General features: G+C 34.1%; 1 protein-coding gene across 1 annotated transcript in view; it reads right to left on the bottom strand.

Moving 5' to 3' along the window:
• The window catches only part of Impg2 (interphotoreceptor matrix proteoglycan 2), an 89955-nt gene that overhangs the window by 47847 nt on the left and 19708 nt on the right, over positions 1–22400 (bottom strand). The window contains exons 3-7 of the mRNA XM_058582897.1: positions 20023–20189; positions 17263–17294; positions 17126–17149; positions 7496–7545; positions 6573–6655 (exon numbers count right to left, since the gene is read on the bottom strand). Of these exons, the coding sequence (XP_058438880.1) occupies positions 6573–6655; positions 7496–7545; positions 17126–17149; positions 17263–17294; positions 20023–20189 (356 nt within the window). The remainder of the gene's footprint in view (positions 1–6572; positions 6656–7495; positions 7546–17125; positions 17150–17262; positions 17295–20022; positions 20190–22400) is intronic.

The following is a 22400-nucleotide window of genomic DNA, read 5'->3' as shown; positions in this document are numbered from 1 at the left end:
GGCTCAGAGGTAAAGCGCTCGCCTAGCATGCATGAGGCACTGGGTTCGATCCTCAGCACCATATAAATATAAAATAAAGATACTGTGTCCACCTATAACTAAAAAATGAATATTAAAAAATAAAACTAGTTTTCCTTATTTTTTTCATTAACTGCATCATATTGTTGATTCATACTGAGATCAATAGTCTTATGGAATTTTGCACAAGACTTTGCATTTTTCTATATTAAACTTTTTTCTTTTTTTCTTATTTGTTCTACTTAGTTATATGTGATAGCAGAATGTATTTCAATTCATTGTACACAAATAGAGTACAACATTTCAATTCTCTGGTTGTACAGGATGTTCTATATTAAACTGTATCTCACACTAAATTGGGGCAGAGACTTCCATTCTAATAATATTACAAAAGAAAATACTTGGAACTTACTGCTGCAGAACACCTAAAAATGCTGAAGAAGAAGATGTTTTGGTTTTTTGTTTGTTTGTTTATGTTTTTAACTTGTTTGCAAGAAAGTTGGAAAAAAAGAAAAGAAAAAAACCCAAGAAATCAAAAAGGATAGCTTACAGAAATCCAGACAGGTAATATAATATTAAAGGTAGCAGCTTCTAAGAAGCATCTTCTTTTCCTTCATTATATAGTCTTTAGTTTAAAATTCCAAAAAGGGATAAGACACAAAGTGGAAGGCATGTACACTCTGCAAAGTCAAATCAAAACTACCACATATTGCAAGAATTCTAAAAAATCAATGGTCAGTTTGAACAACATATTAGGCTAGATTGCAGAAAGAATTCGTGAAATGAAAGAATTAAATGCAACATTGAGTTTTATTTCAACAAAGAAATGAAAGTTATAGCAGTGAAGACATAGCAGGGATACAGCAAGGACATCTAATCATGAGAGGTATTCAGCCTAGAATTTCTTAGAATTTAAGTAAGGCATAAACTCTCATATTAAGACGGTACAACAAATCCAAAGAAAACTAAATAAAGAGAAATACAGACATATCTCATTTTATAGAACTTTGCCTTATTGTGCTTAACAGATACTGTGTTTGCTATGGATTGAAAGATTGTGGCAACCTGCATTAAGCAAGTCTCTTGGTACAATTTTTCTACTATAGCATGTGCTCACTTCATGCTTCTGTGTTACGATTTGGTAAGTCTTGCAATATTTCAAGCTCTTTCAATATTATTATATCTGTTATGGTGACCTATGGTCAATGATCCCTATGTTTTTATTGTAATTATTTGGGGGCACCATGAACCCCATCCACATAACACAGTGAACTTGATTAATAAATGTGTATGTTTTGACTGCTCCACTACCTGGCCATTCCCCCATATTTCTCTCTTTCCTCAGACCTTTCTATTCCTTGAGACACAAAAATATTGAAGTTAAGCCAGGTTAAAACATCCCAGGTAAAGGAATAGTTGCATATCTCTTGCTTTAAATCAAAAGCTAGAAATTATTAAGGTTAGTGAGGAAGGCATATCAAAAGCCAAGATGAACTCAACAGTAAGTCTCTTGTACCAAAGATTTAGCCAAGTTGTGAATGGTAGAAAAATTCTTGAAGGAAATCTTAAGATGCTACTTCTGTAAATGCACAAATGATAAAAAAGCAAAACAGCCTTGTTGCTGATGTAGAGAAAATTTTAGTGATCTTGATCGAAGAACAAACTAGCCACAACATTCACTTAAGCCAAAACTTAATCCACAGCAAGGCTCTAACTTCAATTCTATGAAGGCTGATTGACAGAGGTGAGGAAGCCTTAGAAGAAAAATTAAAAGAGGAAGTCAAATTATCCCTGTTTAATATGATATGTCAAGAAATTTGTAATGTTTTGAACAACCCACAATAAAAAATTAAAAAAAAAAAAAAAAAAAAATTATCCCTGTTTACAGATGACATGATTGTATAGCTAGAAAAACTAAAGACTCCACCCCAATTATTGCAAGAACTCAATTCAATAAAACTGCAGTATACAAATCAACATACAAAAAAGTAGTATTTTCACATACTAACAATAAACTTGTTGAAAAATAAATGAAAGAAGCAATCTCATTCACAATACCTACCAAAATATAATATCTAGGGTTAAATTTAACAAGTATGTGGAAGAAAAAGAAGTTAATTTATTTACATAAAACCAATTGATTTTGGTCAAAGGTCATACTGAAGAAGGAAATTAGAAAGACATTCTGTGTTCATGGATTGGAAGAATTTATATTATTAAAATGTCCTTACTACTCAAAATAATCTCAGATTCAGTGCAATAACCATCAAAATGCCAATGAAACTGTTCCCAGAAATAGAAAGACAATCATAAAATTCATGAGGAACCACAAAAGACCCCAAATAGCCAAAGCAATGTGGAGTAAAAAGAACAAAGCTGAAGGCGTATCATAGTACCTGACTTCAAAATATATTTTTTAAAAATAGTATGTTACAAGCATAAAAATAATACAATCCAATGGAAGAGAGACCAAGAAGTTAATTTATTTACATAAAACCAATTGATTTTGGTCAAAGGTCCCAAGAACATACACTGAGGAAAGGACAGTTTCTTCTATAAATAGTGCTGGGAAATTGGATATCCATAGGTAGTAGAATGAAACTAGAAACCTCTCTGTCTCTCTCTCTTAATATAAAAAATAGTTTGAAATAATTAAAGACCTAAATGTAAGATCTAAAACAATGAAACTACCAGAAGAAAACACTTAAAGATGTTGGTATAGGCAAAGATTTTTTTAATAAGACCCCAAAAAGCACATGCAAGTAAAGCAAAAATAGACAATGGGATTATATCAAATTAAAAAGCTTCTGTGCAGCAAAGAAAACAATCAACAGAGTGAAAAGTCAACCCACAGAGTGGGAGAAAATATTTAAAATGGATTCATCTGACAAGGGATTAATATTCAGAATATATAAGGAACTCAGGCAATAGCCAAAAACACACAAAAAAATCTTATTTTAAAATGGACAAAGAAGCTGAAGAGATATTTCTCAAAAGGAAACATACAAATGTCCAACACATATATGAAAAAATGTTCAATATTGCTAATCATTAGGGAAATTCAAGTTAAAATCACAATGAGGTATCATCTGATCCCAGATAGAATAACTATTACCAAAAAGATAAAATATAACAAATGCTGACAAAGATGTGGAGGAAAAGAATTCTGATGTGCTATCAGAAGCAGCATAAATTAGTACAGCCATTATGGAAAACAATATGGAAGTTCTTCAAAAAAGAGAAAGTAAAATTACTAGATGATCCAGCATCCCACTATGTGTATAAATACAAAGAAAATGAAATTACTGTCTCAAAAAGACACCTGCATGTCCATGTTTATTGCAACACTATGCACAATGGCCAAGTTATAACATCAACCAAGGTGTCCAAGAGTGAATGAATAATTTTTAATGTGGATTAGAATCACAGTGGAATATTATCCAGCCATAAATAAGAATTAAATCTTGTCATTTGCAGCAGAGTCAATGTAATTGGATAAATTATATTGAATTAAATTAGCCATACCCAGAAAGCAAAAACCACATGTTCTCATTCATTTGTGTAAACTAAAAATGTTGATCTTATAGAAACAGAGAGTAGAATAGTGGCCACCATAGGCAAGAAAGGGGAGAGGGTGGGGAGAAAGGAGGTTGGATAACAGGTACAAAAATATAATTAGAGAGGAAAAATTAGTTCTAATGTTCTACAACACAGTAGGGTAAATATAGTCTATAAAAATTTGTAATATATTTCAAAATAATGAGAAGAGTTTGAAGATTCTCAACACATAAAAATGAGTGTTTGAGCTAACAGAAATGCTCATTATCTTAATTTAACCATTATACATTGTATGTACATACATAATTTATCACATTATAAATAAGTGCTTATACTATATGTAAATTTACATACATAAAAAATTTAAAAATAAAAGTAAGAAGTGAAGCAGCAAGTATATAGAAACTACAGCAAGTATTTAGAAGATCTAGCTAAGGTAATTGAGATAGGTGGCCAAATTTAACAAGAGATTTTCACTGTAGATAGAATAGCCTTATACTGGAAGAAGATGCCATCTGGGATATTCATGGTTATAGAGGAGTGGTCAATGTCTGGCTTCAAAACTTTATAGGAAAGACTGGTTCTCTTTTTAGTTCTCTAATGCAGCTAGCTCTGTTTACTTACCACTCTGAAAAATCTTAGGTCTTTGAGAATTATATTAAATCTATTCTGCCTATGTTCTATAATGATATAACAAACCCTGGGAGACAGCACAACTGTTTACAACATAGTTTACTTAATTTTTAAGCCCATTTTTGAGTCTGCTACTCAGATAAAAGATTCCTTTCAGAATATTACTGCTCATTGAAAATATACCCAGTAATCCAAGAACTCTGGTGGAGATGTACAATGAGATTAATGTTGTTTTCATCTGTCATCTCAATATCCATACTGCAGCCCATGAATCAAGGAGTCTCCCCAACCCCCAGCTACCAACACTCTGATCAGTCAGTAACCATGAAAATCAAAGCAAGACCCTCCACTGGCAAAAAGATTTCGACTCACCAAAGATCAGATGGTTGCTAACATTTTTTAACAATAAAGCATTTTCAATTAAGGTACATACACTATTTTTAAGACATAATACTATTACACACTTAATAGACTATAGTATGGTATAAATATAACACTTATGTGCACTAGGAAACAAAAATATCCATTTACTTCCTTATCTTTGACATGCATTTTATTGCTGTGGTATGGAACTGTATATCCAACATAGATGCCTGCACACATCTATACTCATTTTTATGAAGCTACAGAATCCAAAATAGAAAAGTACACTTGCACACACATACATGAATGAATAGATTGATCTCAAAAGCCAACAGAGAAAGCAATCGGGATAACCAAAAGGGAGTGACAGCTGAACTTAATAGCTAAGTTATCAGTAATAACAGCAAAAGCCAGAAGATAATGAAATAAAGATTGATAAAACAAAAACCTCAAGCCAGAATTGGATATATATTTAAAATATCTTTCTAGAATAAAAGAATAGTAAAGAAATTTTCAGGTGATCAAAAACTGAAATTGTACCAGTAACAGATAGTCACTGAAATAATGTCAGAAGTATATATTTCAGGAAGAAAACTGTCCCAGAAGAGAGGACTAAAATACAGAAACACAATTTTAAGAAATAAAATTATAAATGTAAAACAAACTTTAACTGTGCAAATCAAATACAATCCTTTCAATTTGTTGAATTAAAAAGATAGAGGGAGAGAAAGAGAACAAAACTACTGAAAATTATCATGTAAGTCAGCAGGGAGATCATTTAAGTTACAAGGTTCTAATGTTTTCATATGGCTCAATATAAAAACAAAGACTTTTAAAACCTTAAATCCTGTAAAGTTAAATACATATTATAATTTATAGGATATCTATCAACAAAACAGAAACATAGTATATTATTTCTAAGATAGTAAATAGGGACATGCATTGGGATAGTAAATAGGGACATACCTTGGGGTTTATTTTGAACTAGAGGTGCAGAGAGTCTAATTCTTGTTAGAGTAGCTGTACTGTTTTGTTTTCCTGTTGGTTTTGTTAATTGGCTCAAATTATCCTCTCCATTTTTGGATATTAACCTTCCAGTGGACTCCATATAGTTCCTCCATTTCTATTATAGTTAATTCTGTCTCATTTTATAACTGTTTCCAGACCTAAATCTTCACTATTCTACCACACTCTCACTTTTTATCAATTCATTCACTAATCTTTATTGAATGCAAGTATCTTCCAGCACCATCTACTTTGGACATAATTATACTTTGGGGGATAGTGTTGATTTGGGCATCCACTCTAGGGATCCCAAGTTACTATCAGACTTGTTTGGTGACAGGTAAGGTGGAGAGCCAAAGCAGGATGACTCAGTCTGATTTCCTATAAATTAAAATGTTCATACTGAGAAGGGACCGGCAAGGTAACTAAATTGCATCACTCCAGGAAATATGTTCAGTCAATTTGCTCTATATTAAATAATCTTGGATATACAGATCCTCAAAATTAAGCAATATTTCTAATAAACTGTTTCTATCTTCTTGGGTAATGTGTAAATTTTTTATTCTTCTTTAATACTTGGCTATAGGACTTAATGTTGTTTAATGGAAAGGCTAATACTAATTATACATTTTTAAGCACAGTGCTTTTTGAATTTTAAACTATTAAAACCTATATTCTTTCCCTCTAAAGAAGAGAATACTAAGATATGATCTACTAAGGATTAAGTTTAACATGATGAGAGTTCCCGGGCCTCACGTCATTTCATTTGGAATTTGAAGCCCTTTCTCACCCAAACTCTCCCAAGAGTTACTTGGTTCTCCAAGCAATATTAGACTTTTTTAATATATTGGTATTAAAATTCATGATATTTTCATAGCAGGCACCACATGAAGTCCTGGTAGTTAGAGCAATGAAATATAATTCTCTCTTAACTCTTGTCTAAACTCCCTTCCTGCATGTATAGAAACTAAGTAACAAAACAGAACAAGACTCACACTCTCCTCTGAGGACTCCCAGCTGCTCTCTGAGGCACCTTCATAGGAATCCACTCCTGGATATGGAACATTGAGAGCAGTACCTAAGCAAAAAACCAAACACATGAGTTTAGTCCCAGAATTGGTATCTGGGAAATAAGGAACTGACTTCAGAAACCATTCTTGCAAGTCCTTTGCTTTTTCATACTGGAGATTTAGTCTACTTTAATCTTCAGGCACATTTGTATAGAGTCCTCCCAGAATAAGAAATGATTATCACTCGGCCAACAAGCATTGTTTGAACCCCCTACTCTAATCCAGGCTCTATGCTAGATGTTGGAAATACAAAGTTTCTACCTTAAGGAGATACTGAACAGATACTGAACAAACTAACTATACTAGAAAGGGGAAGTGGGTGAAGGTTGGAGACTGCCATGATTTAACAAACACTGAAACTAAACCACATCATAGTATTCTATTTTTGTATGTTTGAAATTTCTGATACAAAGAAGTTTGCATTTTGTAACTAAAATAAATAAATAAATATAGGAAACAACTACCCATTTAGAAGAAATACAGAGGTCAAAGGAACATGTTACAGATTGCAGTCATAAAAATCCCTACTCTGGGAAACTGTAGGACAAATGACAAAAAATGGCACTAGACAGGTTCTTCTACCTTTCATATAAGTAGTGGCTACCAAGTACTTGCCTTAAAATAATTAATCAGTTCATACATTTTTTAAAGCTGTATTCTGATTTGTATTACCTACAACATAATGCCATAAAATAAGTGGGGAGAAAACTATGTTTTCTAGAGACTCTTGGACAATACATAGAGAAAACTTGATATTTTAAAAAAATTATCTGAAAAACAACACTTGCTTTTAAGATTATCTTAAACCATACCAAACAGAAAAGTGAATAATGGGTACCAAAGCGTACCTCCCAATGTAGAGGTATCACCAACAGGAACTGAGGATGACGATTCAGGGCTAGAAAATAAATTTGTGCAATTAATAAAATGATAGAAACATGCAAAAAAACCAAAATGCAGGTTTATTATGAGATTTGGGGTTCATTTTCCAAAAGTAAATCACTAGATCACCAATAAGGGTCCCTAAACCTAAGCACCAAATAGCAAAGTTTTAAAAATTCATAACTTCATAATTTGTTTTACATTTATTAGTGTGTTTTCTCACTCTTCAATTCAAATCACTACATAAAATTATTTTGTTTATTTATCTGCTTTATCTTTCTCTATCCCCTTCCTTTAGGATGGTATTATCCTATATGTTAACCACTGAACATTAGCAATTTAAGTAAACTAAAGTTTTAAAACAGTTAAAAATTCAGTCCTTTATTCACACCAGCCACTGCAAGTATTCAGTGATCACATATGGCTAATTGCTATCATCTTGCAAAAGACAATATAGAACATTTCCACATCTCAGGAAATTCTATTGAACAAGACTGCGTTAAGAATCTAAACTCCAGGACTGGGATTGTGGCTCAGTGGTAGAATGCTCTTCTAGGACGTGCAAGGCCCTGGGTTTGATCCTCAGCACCACATAAAAAATAAATAAATAAAATAAAGGTATTGTGTCCAACTACAACTAAAAAATAAAATTAAAAAAAAAAAAAAGAATCTAAACTCCAGGTGGTGGAGGGGGTACAGCTTTAGTGGTAGAGGGCTTGCCTAGCATGCATGAGGCCCAGGGTTTAATCCCAAATGCCACAGGCACAAATTTAAATTCTGTGAGATTAGGGATCTTGTTTTTACCATATTCCTGCTAATTTCACCAATGTCTATAAAAGTACCTACCACTTAGTAGGCATTAATTAGATGTTTCTGGAATAAATTAATGAATGAATGCTGTGTGCCAAGAAGTGTAGAAGGTAACTGGCACAAAGTTGTGAGTAAAACACCCATGGTGTATGAAGATTACAGTTGCATTAAAAATACAGTGACCAAGTAAATGATTATGCCAAATGAACAATGCAACAAGCATATATAGAGAGGAAAGAACTGGTTGGGGTGGGGAATATAACCACAAATCTTAACCCATTTGAAATCATAATCATAAAACTTTTAAAAACTTGCTGTAGACCACATTGCTAACAGATTTCAGATTCCTGGTTGTCCTTTTACCATGCCACCTTGCAAATATAAGCAAAGATCAGAAAACAATCTGAGAAAGCCCCTGCCCATACAAGAAAGAAAGCAGGTGTCCACAAATCCAGATTTCCTACCATATTCAGTGGTAGGAAAGTTAAATTATAGTAACTTGGAGATAGTTCAGAACTTTATATACATGTCCTAAGGGGAAAGAGTTTCCAAAGGTGCTGGTCAGTGGTGACTGTACCAAGTTTTCAACTCATACCAATTGAAAACTCTCTTCAATGTTATACAAGTCGCCTTCCTAAAGTGATTTAATCACAGTCAAAAATGTCTCCCTCATACATGTGTTCAGGTATCAATAAGTCCCATCTTCAGAACCACTCCTTTAGATAGCTTGCTGCTGTAAACTAGATTAGAAGGTATACTGAAAGCCACCAGAAATACAAGGCATACATCCTTGAAACATCAGTTGTATTGGAAGCTTAAGCAGGCAGAGAGTTAAGAAAGAATTGATATGTAATTTAAAATATTAATATAAAATAAATGACTATTGAGATTAAATATGATAAACCAAAGACATTTTGTGATTAGAGCTAGACTGGGAAGATTGACTAACATGTTCCTTACATCTCCCAAGCTTTGGTAGAAAGAAAACTCGAGAAACTCAGGTTAAAAAAACAATTTCACATAAAGATTCTTCTGGTTTTTAAAAATACTATCTAACGAGTAACAAATTGAACCACTATACCAAACCTATCATTATTGGTTATTTAGAACATACTTGCATGAAATTTCTTACTAAGTGAGCTATCATCCAGAAGAACCTAAAGAAATATGACACCTGGTCATTTTGATAAGCAGAAAAAGGCCCGAGTGATGAGAAAGCATCAAGAGACACTTGTTGCAGGAGGTGGAGCTAAAAAAAATGGCATTCAGATACATTTGAAATATACATTAATATAATCAGCCTGAATAGAGTCTATCACCTTTCCACCAGGCTGTAATACCCTCTTCAGTACCTTCACAGCACAGATGGAAAAAAAAAAAATGAGGTTCAAGTGGGAAGTTTCCAAGGTCACACAAAAATTTCTAACTATATCCCATTCCCTTTCAATAATAATAACTGTAAGAATATTACAATTAAGTTTACTGAGCCCTCATCATGTGTTAAGCACGGCACTAAGTGCTTTATCTTAATTAACTCAATTCTGGAAACCACCTAAAGAGGGAGATATTTTTATCCCCATCTACACACATGAAGAAATTAATGCTAGAAGTGGCTAAGAATTTGCCCAGGGTTATGGAGCCAGCCATTGGGTTTCAGAAACCTCACTTTTACCCACCGCAGTTCACTGCTTCATGCATGGCCCTTAGGGACACACTTGCTTCAGAAGAGTTTCATTTGGTGTTAATGATAGTAGTCTATATAAATTAAATAACCTAAAAGTTGTCCTAAATGACCCAGAAAGAAGAAAGGGAGCCTGATCAGAGTTGGAAACCTATAGAAAGCAACCAGGTCAGAGCATAGTAAGGAAAAGGGATGGAAACGCAGCATGGTTACCAGAACAGGATGTTGGAATGAGATGGCAGAAAAAACAGAACTTACCTGATGTGGGTCGAAAAGTCCCCACATCAAAATCAAATTTAAACTAATTCTCTAACTAAGTAAGCATTCAGAATGGAAAAGCTTGCTTAGAGGAACAAGATTTTACTTTACTGAATTCAAAATAACATTATTTTAATGATGGGAAGTAGGAAATTCTTGGTAATTCAAATCACTTGTCTAACACTCCAACAGTTAATCCCTCACCCTCCCACTCACTCTCCTTTCAGAAGACACTAAAGAACACTTGACAACAAGAATCCTTTCATATGTTCTCATTAGTTATGTCTCCTGCAGGGATCCCTTAAAATGTCACTCACAAAAGCACTGGAACACAGAGGTGTGCTGAGTTTGGAGACAGAACTACTACTTCATTTCTAGGCCAAAACACAAATTTGAAGTTGTTCAGCTAAGACCTTTAGCTTAATACCAGCAGCAAACAACCCCTACTGCCTCATTTGCTCAGCTCATCCAGCTCATTACTCATTCTTCACTGCTACCACCTAATCATGTCAGTGGAATCCAGGTGAATTGTGTCCAAAGATTCTTATATAAGTTTAAACATAAGTTTAAAAACTTGTGGGGTTGGTGGGTATCACTCAGTGGTACACTCAAGGCCCTAGGTTTAATCCCCAACAATCCCCAACAAAAGTGAAGCAAGTCAAGCATGCAGCATAGGTTTATATTCCAATTACTACTCTCTTAATTTTCTACATTTTGCTCTTGCATCCATTTTATAATCAGCATGTAATAGAAAATTTTAAAACCCTCAAGGCAAGAAGTTGAGAATCCTTAATTCTGGAAACCACCTAAAGAGGGAGATAGTTTTATCCCCATTTAAACACATGAGGAAATTAATGATAGAAGTGGTTAAGAATTTGCTCAGGGTTACGGAGCCAGCCAATACCAGGTTTATGATTAGCTTTGTATATGATTTAGGAAAATAGTTTGTCTGGCTTCCAAGAACTTAATCTCTAAAACATGAGTACCTTCTTGTCCTCAAAAGGTGTTAAGGAAATCAAAATAAAATATGACATGCAGAAGCACTATGAAAAGAACTAAAAGAGAAAACAGCCGTTAATGGATCAGTGGAATATGTCATTCCAAACAGAATAAAACATTTGCTAAAGAAAAGAAAAATTTGTACTTGGCTTTGTAATGCATGATGAACATTATCAACTATAAATGTAGCTAAATAAATAACCCCCCCAAACCAGTTCTTATACAAGAACATCACCAGAGACCTGATAATAGACTTGGTTACTAGGTAGAAATGCAATCATGATAGTAGAGGATAGGAAAGGCAGCAGAATACAACAGACACTAGTATGGCAATATGTAAATCAATGGATGTGTAACTGATGTGATTCTGCAATCTGTGTATGGGGTAAAAATGGGGGTTCATAACCCACTTGAATCAAAGTGTGAAATATATCAAGAACTATGTAATGTTTTGAACCAACAATAAAAAATAAAAATAAAAAAATAAATGCAATCATTCAGCTATGCATTTAACAGATCTTTAGTGAGTACAGATCCTAGGTCACATCTTGTATTGGTTACTGAGGATGTGATAGTAAAACCAAATGAAAGGGAGCTGGGCAGTGACCTGAGCTACACGAAGGCACTTTCAAGATGTCTGACTGTAATGGAGACAAGAGCTGGAGGAGGGTCTTTTAAAAAATAGATAACAGGAGAGATTTGAGCATGTTTAAATGCCAATAGGAAGGAGTTTTTCAAGGGAGAAGTTGAAAACTACAGAGGAAAAAGAGATACAATAACAGGTAGAGGTTTCTAAGAGAGAAGAGGGGATGTAAGGCTTTAAATACATATTAAAAAAATATATTTTTAAGAGACTTGGCAAATGATAGTAGTAGAAACTTTAAATAGAATATAGTGAAATATTTGCCAAAAGACATAAATCAGCAGGTGGGTTAGTGTTCACACAGAAGAAACTATTAAAATTACAGAGAAAATTTATGGTGAAAATTTATCTCATTGAAGAACAGAGCAGAACAGTGGTCACTAGATATTGAGAAGGGCAGGGGAGTGGGCATGGAAAGTAGTTAAATAAGGAACACCAAAATACAGTTAGGAGAAATTAGTTCTGATTTTCTGTAGCATAGTAGGGTAGCTATTTGTTATAATCTGTAGGGTAGCTATTTGTTACATTTCGTTAAAAGATAACAGAATAATACAAAAGTTCCTGACACATGGAAATGATTAATGTTTGAGGAGAGGTAAATGCTTGTTACCCTGATTTGATATTACACATCATGTACATGTACTGAATTCTTGTACTGTATCCTACAAATATGTGCAGATATTGTGTCCCAATTTAATAAAGAGGTATGGATTAGCAAAACAGGAAAAATACTCAAGACATTTAATGGACCACAAGATGACCACAAACACAGCAGCATTTGTCTTTGATCTAGAAGCAAAGTATCTTTGAAGGCAACAATAAAATTGTAGCATGTAGGAAAAAAAAAAGAATCACTATGGAAAGCAGAACAATGATGTTCAGCTCCTAATCCCCAGAACCTGTGAATATATTAGGGTGTTCAGCAAAGAGGAATTGAGGTCATGTTAAAAGTAAGGTTGTTAATCAGCTGACCTTAAAATAGATAGAGTATCCTGCATTATCCAGTGAGCCCAAGGTAATCCCAAAGACCTTTAAATGTGGAGGATGGAGTCAGAAGAAAGTCAGAATGATACAATGTGAGAGAGAGTTAACCAGCCATTGTTGGCTTTGAAGATGGAAGAGTCCATGAGCCAAGAAATTAGGGTATTAACTAGAAGCTTAGAAAGAAGAAAATAAAGTCTCTCCAGTCTCCAGAAAGGAATGCAGCCCTACCAGCACCTTGAGACCCATGTGAAACTTCTGAACTACATAACTATAAAATAATAAATTTGTGCTGTTTAACAAAGCTAAGTTTTGTATAAATTTGTTATAACAACAGTAGAAAACTAACACAAGAATCTCTTAAGGCAAAGAACACAAGTGTAATCTCAAAGAAATCAAAAAATTAGTCTGAATATAGAAAATCAGCAGGCAAATTAAGGGTTGCAATGGATAACTATAATAAGTTGGAGAAACATGGGCTTTGTGCAGTCTTAGGCCACTCCCATATAACTCCCAGGATGACCTAAAATCTGGGTTACTTTCTCTCAGCAACTTCCACAGTTACCAGTCTCTATCCTACTCCAAAGTAATCTGCATTAGTTTCATGGGAAGGAAACAAACTTGCAAATTCTCAAAATCCATGTATATTCTAGTTCATATGTATTGTTATTTTATATATACCTTATTTTCTAAGACCTCATAAATAATATCCTTTCCAAGACCTACTTTCACAAGCCAACTTTAGGACTTGTTTAAGGTTAAGGTCTATATGTATTTTATTTATGCATTTCTTCATTATGTGTAGAGGATTAAATAAATGAATACAAGTAATAACGTTCTTACAACAGTGGCTGGCCTACAATTTCTATAGTAGTGTTGGCTATTTTTATTTTTTAATTAAGTTGAAAAGCCTCTAGTTATATAATTATTAAAATTACATTTAAACCACTTGAAGGTAAAACCTTGTATCCATTCTTCTTCCCATCCTCACCTACCAGGGGATTTCTACCACTGAGCGAATATTAAAAAGGTAGTACACCATGATCAAGTGGGATTCATCCCAGGGATGCAGGGTTGGTTCAACATACAGAAATCAATAAACATAATTCATCATATTAATTGACTTAAAAACAAGAATCATATGATCATCTCAATAAATGCAGAAAAAGCATTTGACAAAATACAGCACCCCTTCATGTTCAAAACACTAGAAAAACCAGGGATAGTAGGAACATATCTCAACATTGTAAAAGCTATATATGCTAAACCCAAGGCCAGCATCATTCAAAATGAAGAAAAATTGAAAGCATTCCCACTAAAAACTAGAACAAGACAAGGATGTCCTCTTTTGCCACTTCTATTCAACATCATCCTTAAAACTCTAGCCAGAGCAATTAAACAAAAGAAAGAAAATAAATGGATACAAATAGGTAAAGAAGAACTCAAACTATCACTATCTGATGATGACATGATTCTATACTTAGAAGATAAAAAATTCCACTAAAAACTTCTAGAACTGATAAATTAATTCAACAAAGCAGCAGGATATAAAATTAACACCCATAAATCAAATGCATTCCTATATATTAGTGATAAATCCACTAAAAAAGAAATTAGGAAAACTACTCCATTCATAATAGCCTCAAAAAAATAAAATACCTGGGAATCAATCTAACAAAAGAGGTGAAAGACCTCTACAATGAAAACTACAAAACACTAAAGAAAGAAATTGAGCCAATCCCTAAAAAACAAATGCCAAATGTCTTCTTTGATATAAGGAGAGTAACTAAGAACAGAGTAGGGTCGAAGAGCATGAGAAGAAGATTAACATTAAACAGGGATGAGAGGTGGGAGGGAAAGGGAGAGAGAAGGGAAAATGCATGGAAATGGAAGGAGACCCTCAGAGTTATACAAAAGTACATACAAGAGGAAGTTAGGGGAAGGGGAAAAATAATATAAGGGGGACAAACGAATGTCAGTAGAGGGAGCAGAGAGAGAAGAGGGGAGGGGAGGGGGGATAGTAGAGGATAGGAAAGGCAGCAGAATACAACAGACACTAGTATGGCAATATGTAAATCAATGGATGTGTAACTGATGTGATTCTGCAATCTGTATATGGGGTAAAAATGGGAGCTCATAACCCACTTGAATCAAATTGTGAAATATGATATATCAAGAACTATGTAATGTTTTGAACAGCCAACAATAAAAAATTTAAAAAAAAAAAAGAAATTGAAGAATCAGAAGATGGAAAGATCGCCCATACTCCTGGGTAGGCAGAATTAATGTTGTCAAAATGCTCATACCACCAAAAGTGTTATACAGATTTAATGCAATTCCTATTCAAACCCCAATGACATTCTTCAAAAACTAGAAAAAGTAATCATGAAATTCATCTGGAAATGTAAGAGACCCAGAATAGCTAAAGCAATCCTTAGCAAGAAGAGTGAAGCAGAAGGCATCACAATACCAGACTTAAACTATATTACAGAGCTATAGTAACAAAAACAGCATGATATTAGCACCAAAATAGGCTTATAGACCAGTGGTACAGAATAGAAGACACAGAGACAAATCCACATAAATATAGTTATCTCATACTAGACAGGGGTGCCAAAAACATTCACTGGAGAAAAGATAGCCTATTCAACAAATGGTGCTGGCAAAACTGGAAATCCATATGTATAAAAATGAAATTAAACCTCTATCTCTCACCCTGCACAAAAAAATCAACTCAAAGTAGATCAAAGACTTAGGCACTAGAAGAGAGACCCTGCACCTTATAGAAGAAAAAACAGGCCCAAATCTTCACCACATCGGCCTAGGATCTGACTTCCTTAACAAGACTCCTAAACAGTAAGAAGTAAAATCAAGAATCAATAAATAGGATGAATTCAAATTAAAAAGGTTCTTCTTAGCAAAGGAAACAAGAATAATGTGAGGAGAGAGCCTACAGATTAGGAGAAATCTTTACCACATGCACCTCTGATAAAGTATTAATCTCTAGGATATATAAAAAAATTTAATAGCAAAAAATAATAATAATAACCCAATCAATAAATCAAATAAATGGGCTAAGGAACTGAACAAACACTTCACAGAAGAAGAAATACAATTGATCAACAAATACATGAAAAAGTGTTCAACATCTCTAGCAATTAGAAAAATGCAAATCAAAACTACTCTAAGATTTCATCTCATTCCTGTCATTCATCAAGAATACAGGCAACAATAAATGTTGGCAAGGATGTGGTGGAAAAGGTACACTCATACATTGCTAATGGGACTGCAAATTGGTGCAAACCACTATGGAAAGCCATATGGAGATTCCTCAGAAAATTTAGAATGGAACCACCATTTGACTCAGCCATCCCACTCCTTGGTTTATACCCAAAGGACTTAAAATCAACATACTACAGTAATGTAGCCACATTGATGTTTACAGCAGCTCAATTCACAATAGCTACGAAGGGACCAACCTAGGTGTCCCTCAATAGATGAATGGGTAAAGAAAATGTGATATACATACTCATTGAAATACTACTCAGCTTTAAAGAATAGTGAAATTATGGCATTTGGCATTAAATGGTTGAGTTGGAGAATATCATGCTAAGTGAAATAAGCCAATCCCACAAAACCAAATGTTGAATGTTTTCTTTAATATGCAGATGCTAATTCACAATAAGGCAGGGGCACTAAGGAAGAATAGTATTACCTTAAATTAGGTAGAGGGAAGTGATGGAAGGGGAGGGGAAGGGATGTGGGGATAGGAAAGATAGTAGAATGAAACAGATATTATTACTGTATGTAGATATGTGACTATATGACCAATATAATTCTGCAACATGTATACTCAGAAAAATGAGAAATTACATCCCATCCATGTATGATATATTAAAGTTTATAAATACATTCTACTGTCATATATAACTAATTAAAACAAATAAAAAATTTAAAAAAAGAATTCAGCTGGAAAAAAGAGTATTAGACAATGGACAATAGTTCATATTAATATTTATAGGCTGAAGATTTTTTCCCATTCAGAACAATTTCACTATTAGCCTTAAACCTCAGCAACAATCTCAATAGGTCAAACCATAAATCTATTTTCTAGAGACAGGAACAAGTCTGCCTCTTGATCAGGTCAGTCAATAAATTAATGGCTATGGTGGTGTTCTGGAAAGGGAGGTAGACTCCGATGAAGAAGAACAATTTGAGACTTACCCACAGGCCTGGTCCTTGCAGGCACTGGTAAAACAAAAAAGGAACCATTAAATTTGAAGTGGGTCCTAAAGTAGGAATTACACATCTACATTGTCAAACATGAATTTGGGTATGGGGTGGCGGGGGGAGACCCTCACCTGCTTATGGTTTCCTTTGTGTAAGATAATTTCTAAGGAAAACAAAGATATAAAAATGAGTGAGATAACAATAGTTATAAAGCAGAAAATAAAACTTATTCCATAATGAACTCTAATACCCAAACATGGTAGAATGTATGTTATGATGCTCCATGGTTAGGCAGACAGTGAGAACAAGTACTGATAATGCCAAATTGGTCTGGTGACTGTGAGAACATCCCAATACTCAGTCTCTGTTTATGTGCCCAATAGTTTCTGTGCTCTCTCTTAATGGGCCTGGATTAAGTCTTTACCTGCTAATCATTCCAAAAATGTCTGTAAGTTATCGAGATGGGTAGAGTTTTCTTTTTCTTCCTTCCTTCCTTCCTTCCTTCCTTCCTTCCTTTCTTTCTCTCTCTCTTCTCTCTTCTCTTCTCTTCTCTTCTCTTCTCTTCTCTTCTCTTCTCTTCTCTTCTCTTCTCTTCTCTTCTCTCTCTCTCTCTCTCTCTCTCTCTCTCTCTCTCTCTCTCTCTCTCTCTCTTTTGGTATAGATTGAATTCAGGGACACTTGACCACTGAGCAACATCCCCAGCCCTATTTTGTATTTTATTTAGAGACAGGGTCTCACTGAATTGCCTAGCTCCTCACCATTGCTGAGGCTGGCTTTGAACTCACGATCCTCCTGTCTCAGCCTCCCAAGATGCTGGGATTACAGGCATACACCACCATGCCCAGCTCGAGATGGGTAGAGTTTCACATTAACCTGCCATAAACTTATAATAAAAGAATTTTGTGATCTAATGAATTTATAATAATACCCATCCTATAATAACACAAACATGTAGATTGAATAACTGATAAATCTGTTTCTCCAGAATCTAGACAAAGAGACAAATCAGTAATTAGGTTATTCCTCAGGGGGTCTTCTAAATCAAATTGTCACCAAATTTCTTCTAATTTAGTTTTATTTTGAGACCAATATGATAAAAAGAACACTAACTTAGAATCAGAACACTAATTTAATTTCAAGTTTCAGTTTCACCCTCCCTAGCAATACATCAAATCTCCAAATCTTTCTGGTGCCAGGCATTAGTTTTCTTGTCTGTAAAATGGAAAGGCTATTAACCTACTTATAATGATATGAATAAACAACTCACTCTTGCCCTTCCTCTACAGATTCCCAGAATAATCTCAGCCACTCTTGAGGTTACAATTACTACCTCAGGTCTGGTGATTCCTATAGCTATATGTAGAACCTGGACCATTCTCCTTGGCTTCATAGCTAAATATCAAGCAATTCATATTTCACGCAGACAGCTCAAATAAACACATTTAAATTAAACCCATTCTCCCTGTTACATCTACACATAATTTTAAAACACAAAAATCTACATGCCTTCAAAATATTTATGACACAACAAAATGTGTCTTTACCCATGTTTATCAGATCACTCTTTTCTCGACAGCTTATGCCCACTGAATGAGATCATCTGTCTGTGAGATCAAATATTAAAGAAGATAATAGAATGCCTTTACTAGAAATAAAAGTTCAAAAATAGAATATAATTTACTTTACCACTCTAAGTTGTACTAATATGATTTGATTAGATCCAAATAAAAATAGCCATTATTTACATAATTTTCAGCCCTTCCAAGTACATAATACAACTAGTATTTGAAATAATATTCATGAAGTATAAATAACATCAGGAAAAAGACATTTTAGCTATTGCTTATAAACTTTTATTTTAGGAAATTATCTATTGCATATTACTATATCATGGGAATGTAAAAATTAACATATGACATAATCCTTGCCTTCTGATTTATAGTCTAGTTCAGTCAAATATACAACTGGTAATAATTAGATGTAAGAACTACAACATCAAGAAAAAGTAAAGAATGGTGGGAACTCAGGAGACTAGAAGAGCTAAATCTGCTATACTAAGGGTTGTTTTTTTCACAGGGGAGGTTATACCTGAGCTGAGGACATATAGGACTTGGACAAAGAGATATAGGAGTCATTAGAGAGCATGAACAATTTGCCACATTTGTCTGCAGTTTAATTTTCTCGTTCTAAATACATGTGCAATAGGTATATGAAAAGGGAAAAGTAGGAAGGTAATTTGTCAGTATGCATGTTTATTTATATTTTGCTAAGAAGAAACTAAAGGAAAACAATTAATGAGAAAGGAAAATAAGTAAGCAAATAATTAATAAGAATCATATGTATGCTTCACTAAATGTTTATTCAATGGACTATATCCTATGTTTTAATTGAAATCATTGGTATTCACACTAATAATCACATAATATTTCAAAAATATTTGACTCTTGTGTCAAATATTTGTGGGTTGTTTTTCCGTGGTAGAGTGCTTGCCTAACACGTGTGAGGCACTGGGTTCGATTCTCAGCACCACATATAAATAAATAAATTAAATAATGGTTCATCAACAACTAAAAAAAAAATGTAAAAAAAAAATTGACTCTCACAAATTCATACTTTTTTACTAAGCTTTTGTTGACTATTCCAACTATTTACATTTATAAACAAAGCTGGGGCTATTGTTTGAGTCAGCAATGTTTGTTATAAAGGCAAGATAAAAGACTGGGATGAAAGACTAAGCTACACCCCAGGCAGCTCATTAGGACAGCCCCATTCAACAACAACAACAAAATAATATGGGGTTTTGTCACTCGCTCTTCCTTCGTCAGAACTTAGCTGTGCACTGTGTGCTTCTATGAAGGTGCAACAATTCCTCCCCTCCTTGCGACACTTACCTTCATGATTAAGTTTCTGTGTTCCACAGACTGACTAAAATTGGTGCCTATTTCAAACACACTTGTGATTCCATCCTCACACAAATTCATCCAGTAATGATATTCCTCACGCCCAGGAAGTCGATCCCAAAAAGTCCTGAAGGCTTCCCAGACAGCTTCCTGACACACTGGAAAATCAATAAAAGAGAATAAAATCATGGCATTTGCAGGTAACTGGATGGTGTTGGAGAAGATAATGCTAAGTGAATTTAGCCAAGCCCAAGAAAACAAATGCCGAATGTTTTCTCTGATATAAGGAGACTGACTCAGTGGGGTAGGGAGGGGGAGCTTGGGAGGAATAGAGAAACTCTAGATAGGGCAGAGGGATAGGAAGGGAAGGGAGGGGGCAGGGGGTTAGCAAAAATGGTGGAATGTGATAGACATCATTATCCAAAGTACATGTATGAAGACATGAATTGATGTCAACATACTTTATATACAACCAGAGATATGAAAAATTGTGCTGTATATGTGTAATAAGAATTGTAATACATTCCGCTGTCATTTATTTTTAAAAAATCAATTAAAAAACAAAAAATTAGTAAATTTTTTAAAAAGTAAGTTAAAAAAATATTTCTTTTAGTTGTCGATGGACCATTATTTTATTTATTCATTTATATGTGGTGCTGAGAATTGAACCCAGTGCCTCACACATGTTAGGCAAGCACTCTACCACTAAGACACAACCCCAGCCCGAGAGTCAAGTGTAAGCAAAAATAAAAAAGTTGTGGTTGGGAATAAATAAATACATAAATAAATAAATAAGGAGTAATGAAAACACCTGAGAGCTTAGAGGAAATTGAAAGTATTTCATAAAATCAAAAAGAGGATGTTAATCTGGAGTTATCACTTTTTAAAAAAAATATTTTTTTTAGTTGTCAATGGACATTTATTTTTATTTCTTTTATATGCGGTGCCGAGAATCAAACCTTTTGCCTCACACATGCTAGGCAAGTGCTCTACTACTGAGCTACAACCCCAGTCCCAATTACTCTTAAGCTACTATATTTCACATCTAAGAAGGAAAGATAATAATGAGTCCTTATTTATACTTAAAAGTACAACAAAATTCAGCAGTTGTGCTCCTTGGTATTTGCCTAAATGAACTGAAAACTTATGCTCTCACAAAAACCTGCACACAAATGTTTAAAGTAGCCTCATTTAGCCCTTTTGCGGCCATCGCTGAAGCGGCAGAGGCCAAAATAAAGTTCAGTCCTTTTGTGACTTCTGACCGAAGCCAAGAACCGCAAAAGGCATTTCAATGCACCTTCACACATTCACAGGAAGATTATGTCTTCCCCTCTTTCCAAAGAGCTGGGACAAAAGTACAATGTTCGATCTATGCCCATCCGAAAGGATAATGAAGTTCAGGTTGTGCGAGGACATTATAAAGGTCAGCAGATTGGCAAAGTCGTCCAGGTTTACCGGAAGAAATATGTCATCTATATTGAACGGGTTCAGCGGGAAAAGGCTAATGGCACAACTGTCCATATGGGCATTCACCCCAGCAAGGTGGTTATCACCAGGCTAAAATTGGACAAAGACCGCAAAAAGATCCTGGAACGGAATGCCAAGTCTCACCAAGTAGGAAAGGAAAAGGGCAAATATAAAGAAGAAACAATTGAGAAGATTCAGGAATAAAATAACCATATTTACAATTTGCATTAAAAACGCTAAAATGAAAAAAAAAATAAAGTAGCCTCATTTATAATTGCCAAAACTTGGAGATGATGAAGATTTCCTTTAACAGGTGAGTGGACAAACAAAGTTTAGTACACCATTTCATAGAATATTATTCTGTGATTAAAAAGAAATGAACTTTCAAGCCATGAAAGGACATTTAAAAACTTAAATGTGGGGCTGGGGCTGGGGCCCAGCATGTGTGAGGCATTGTGTTCAATTCTCAACAACACATAAAAATAAATAAATAAAATAAAGGTCTATCAACAACTAAAAAAAAATAAAAATAAAAATAAAAAACTTAAATGTGTATTACCAAGTGAAAGAAGCTAATCTGAAATGGCTATATACTATATGATTCCAATGACATTCTGGAAAAGGTAAAACTATGAAGACAATAAAACAATCAGTGGTTGCCAGGGGTTGGGGGAGAGGGAGAGATGAATAGTTAGAGCACAGAAGATTTTTTAAGACAATGAAATTACTCTGTATAACACTATAATTGTGCATTCATATTACTAGAATTTTGTCAAAACCCATTGAAAATACACCACAAAGAATAAATCCTAATTTAAACTGCAAACTTTACTTAATAATAATGTATCAACATAGGCAAGAGAGTTCTAACAAATGTAGTATCCTGATATAAAATATTAATG

Source organism: Marmota monax, unplaced genomic scaffold (genome assembly GCF_021218885.2).
Source record: "Marmota monax isolate L192 unplaced genomic scaffold, Marmota_monax_Labrador192_F-V1.1 WCK01_AAM20220418_F8-fsc00053, whole genome shotgun sequence".
Classification (NCBI taxonomy): Eukaryota; Metazoa; Chordata; class Mammalia; order Rodentia; family Sciuridae; genus Marmota; species Marmota monax.
Note: the sequence above shows the minus strand (reverse complement) of the source record. Positions and strands in the feature narration are given on the sequence as shown.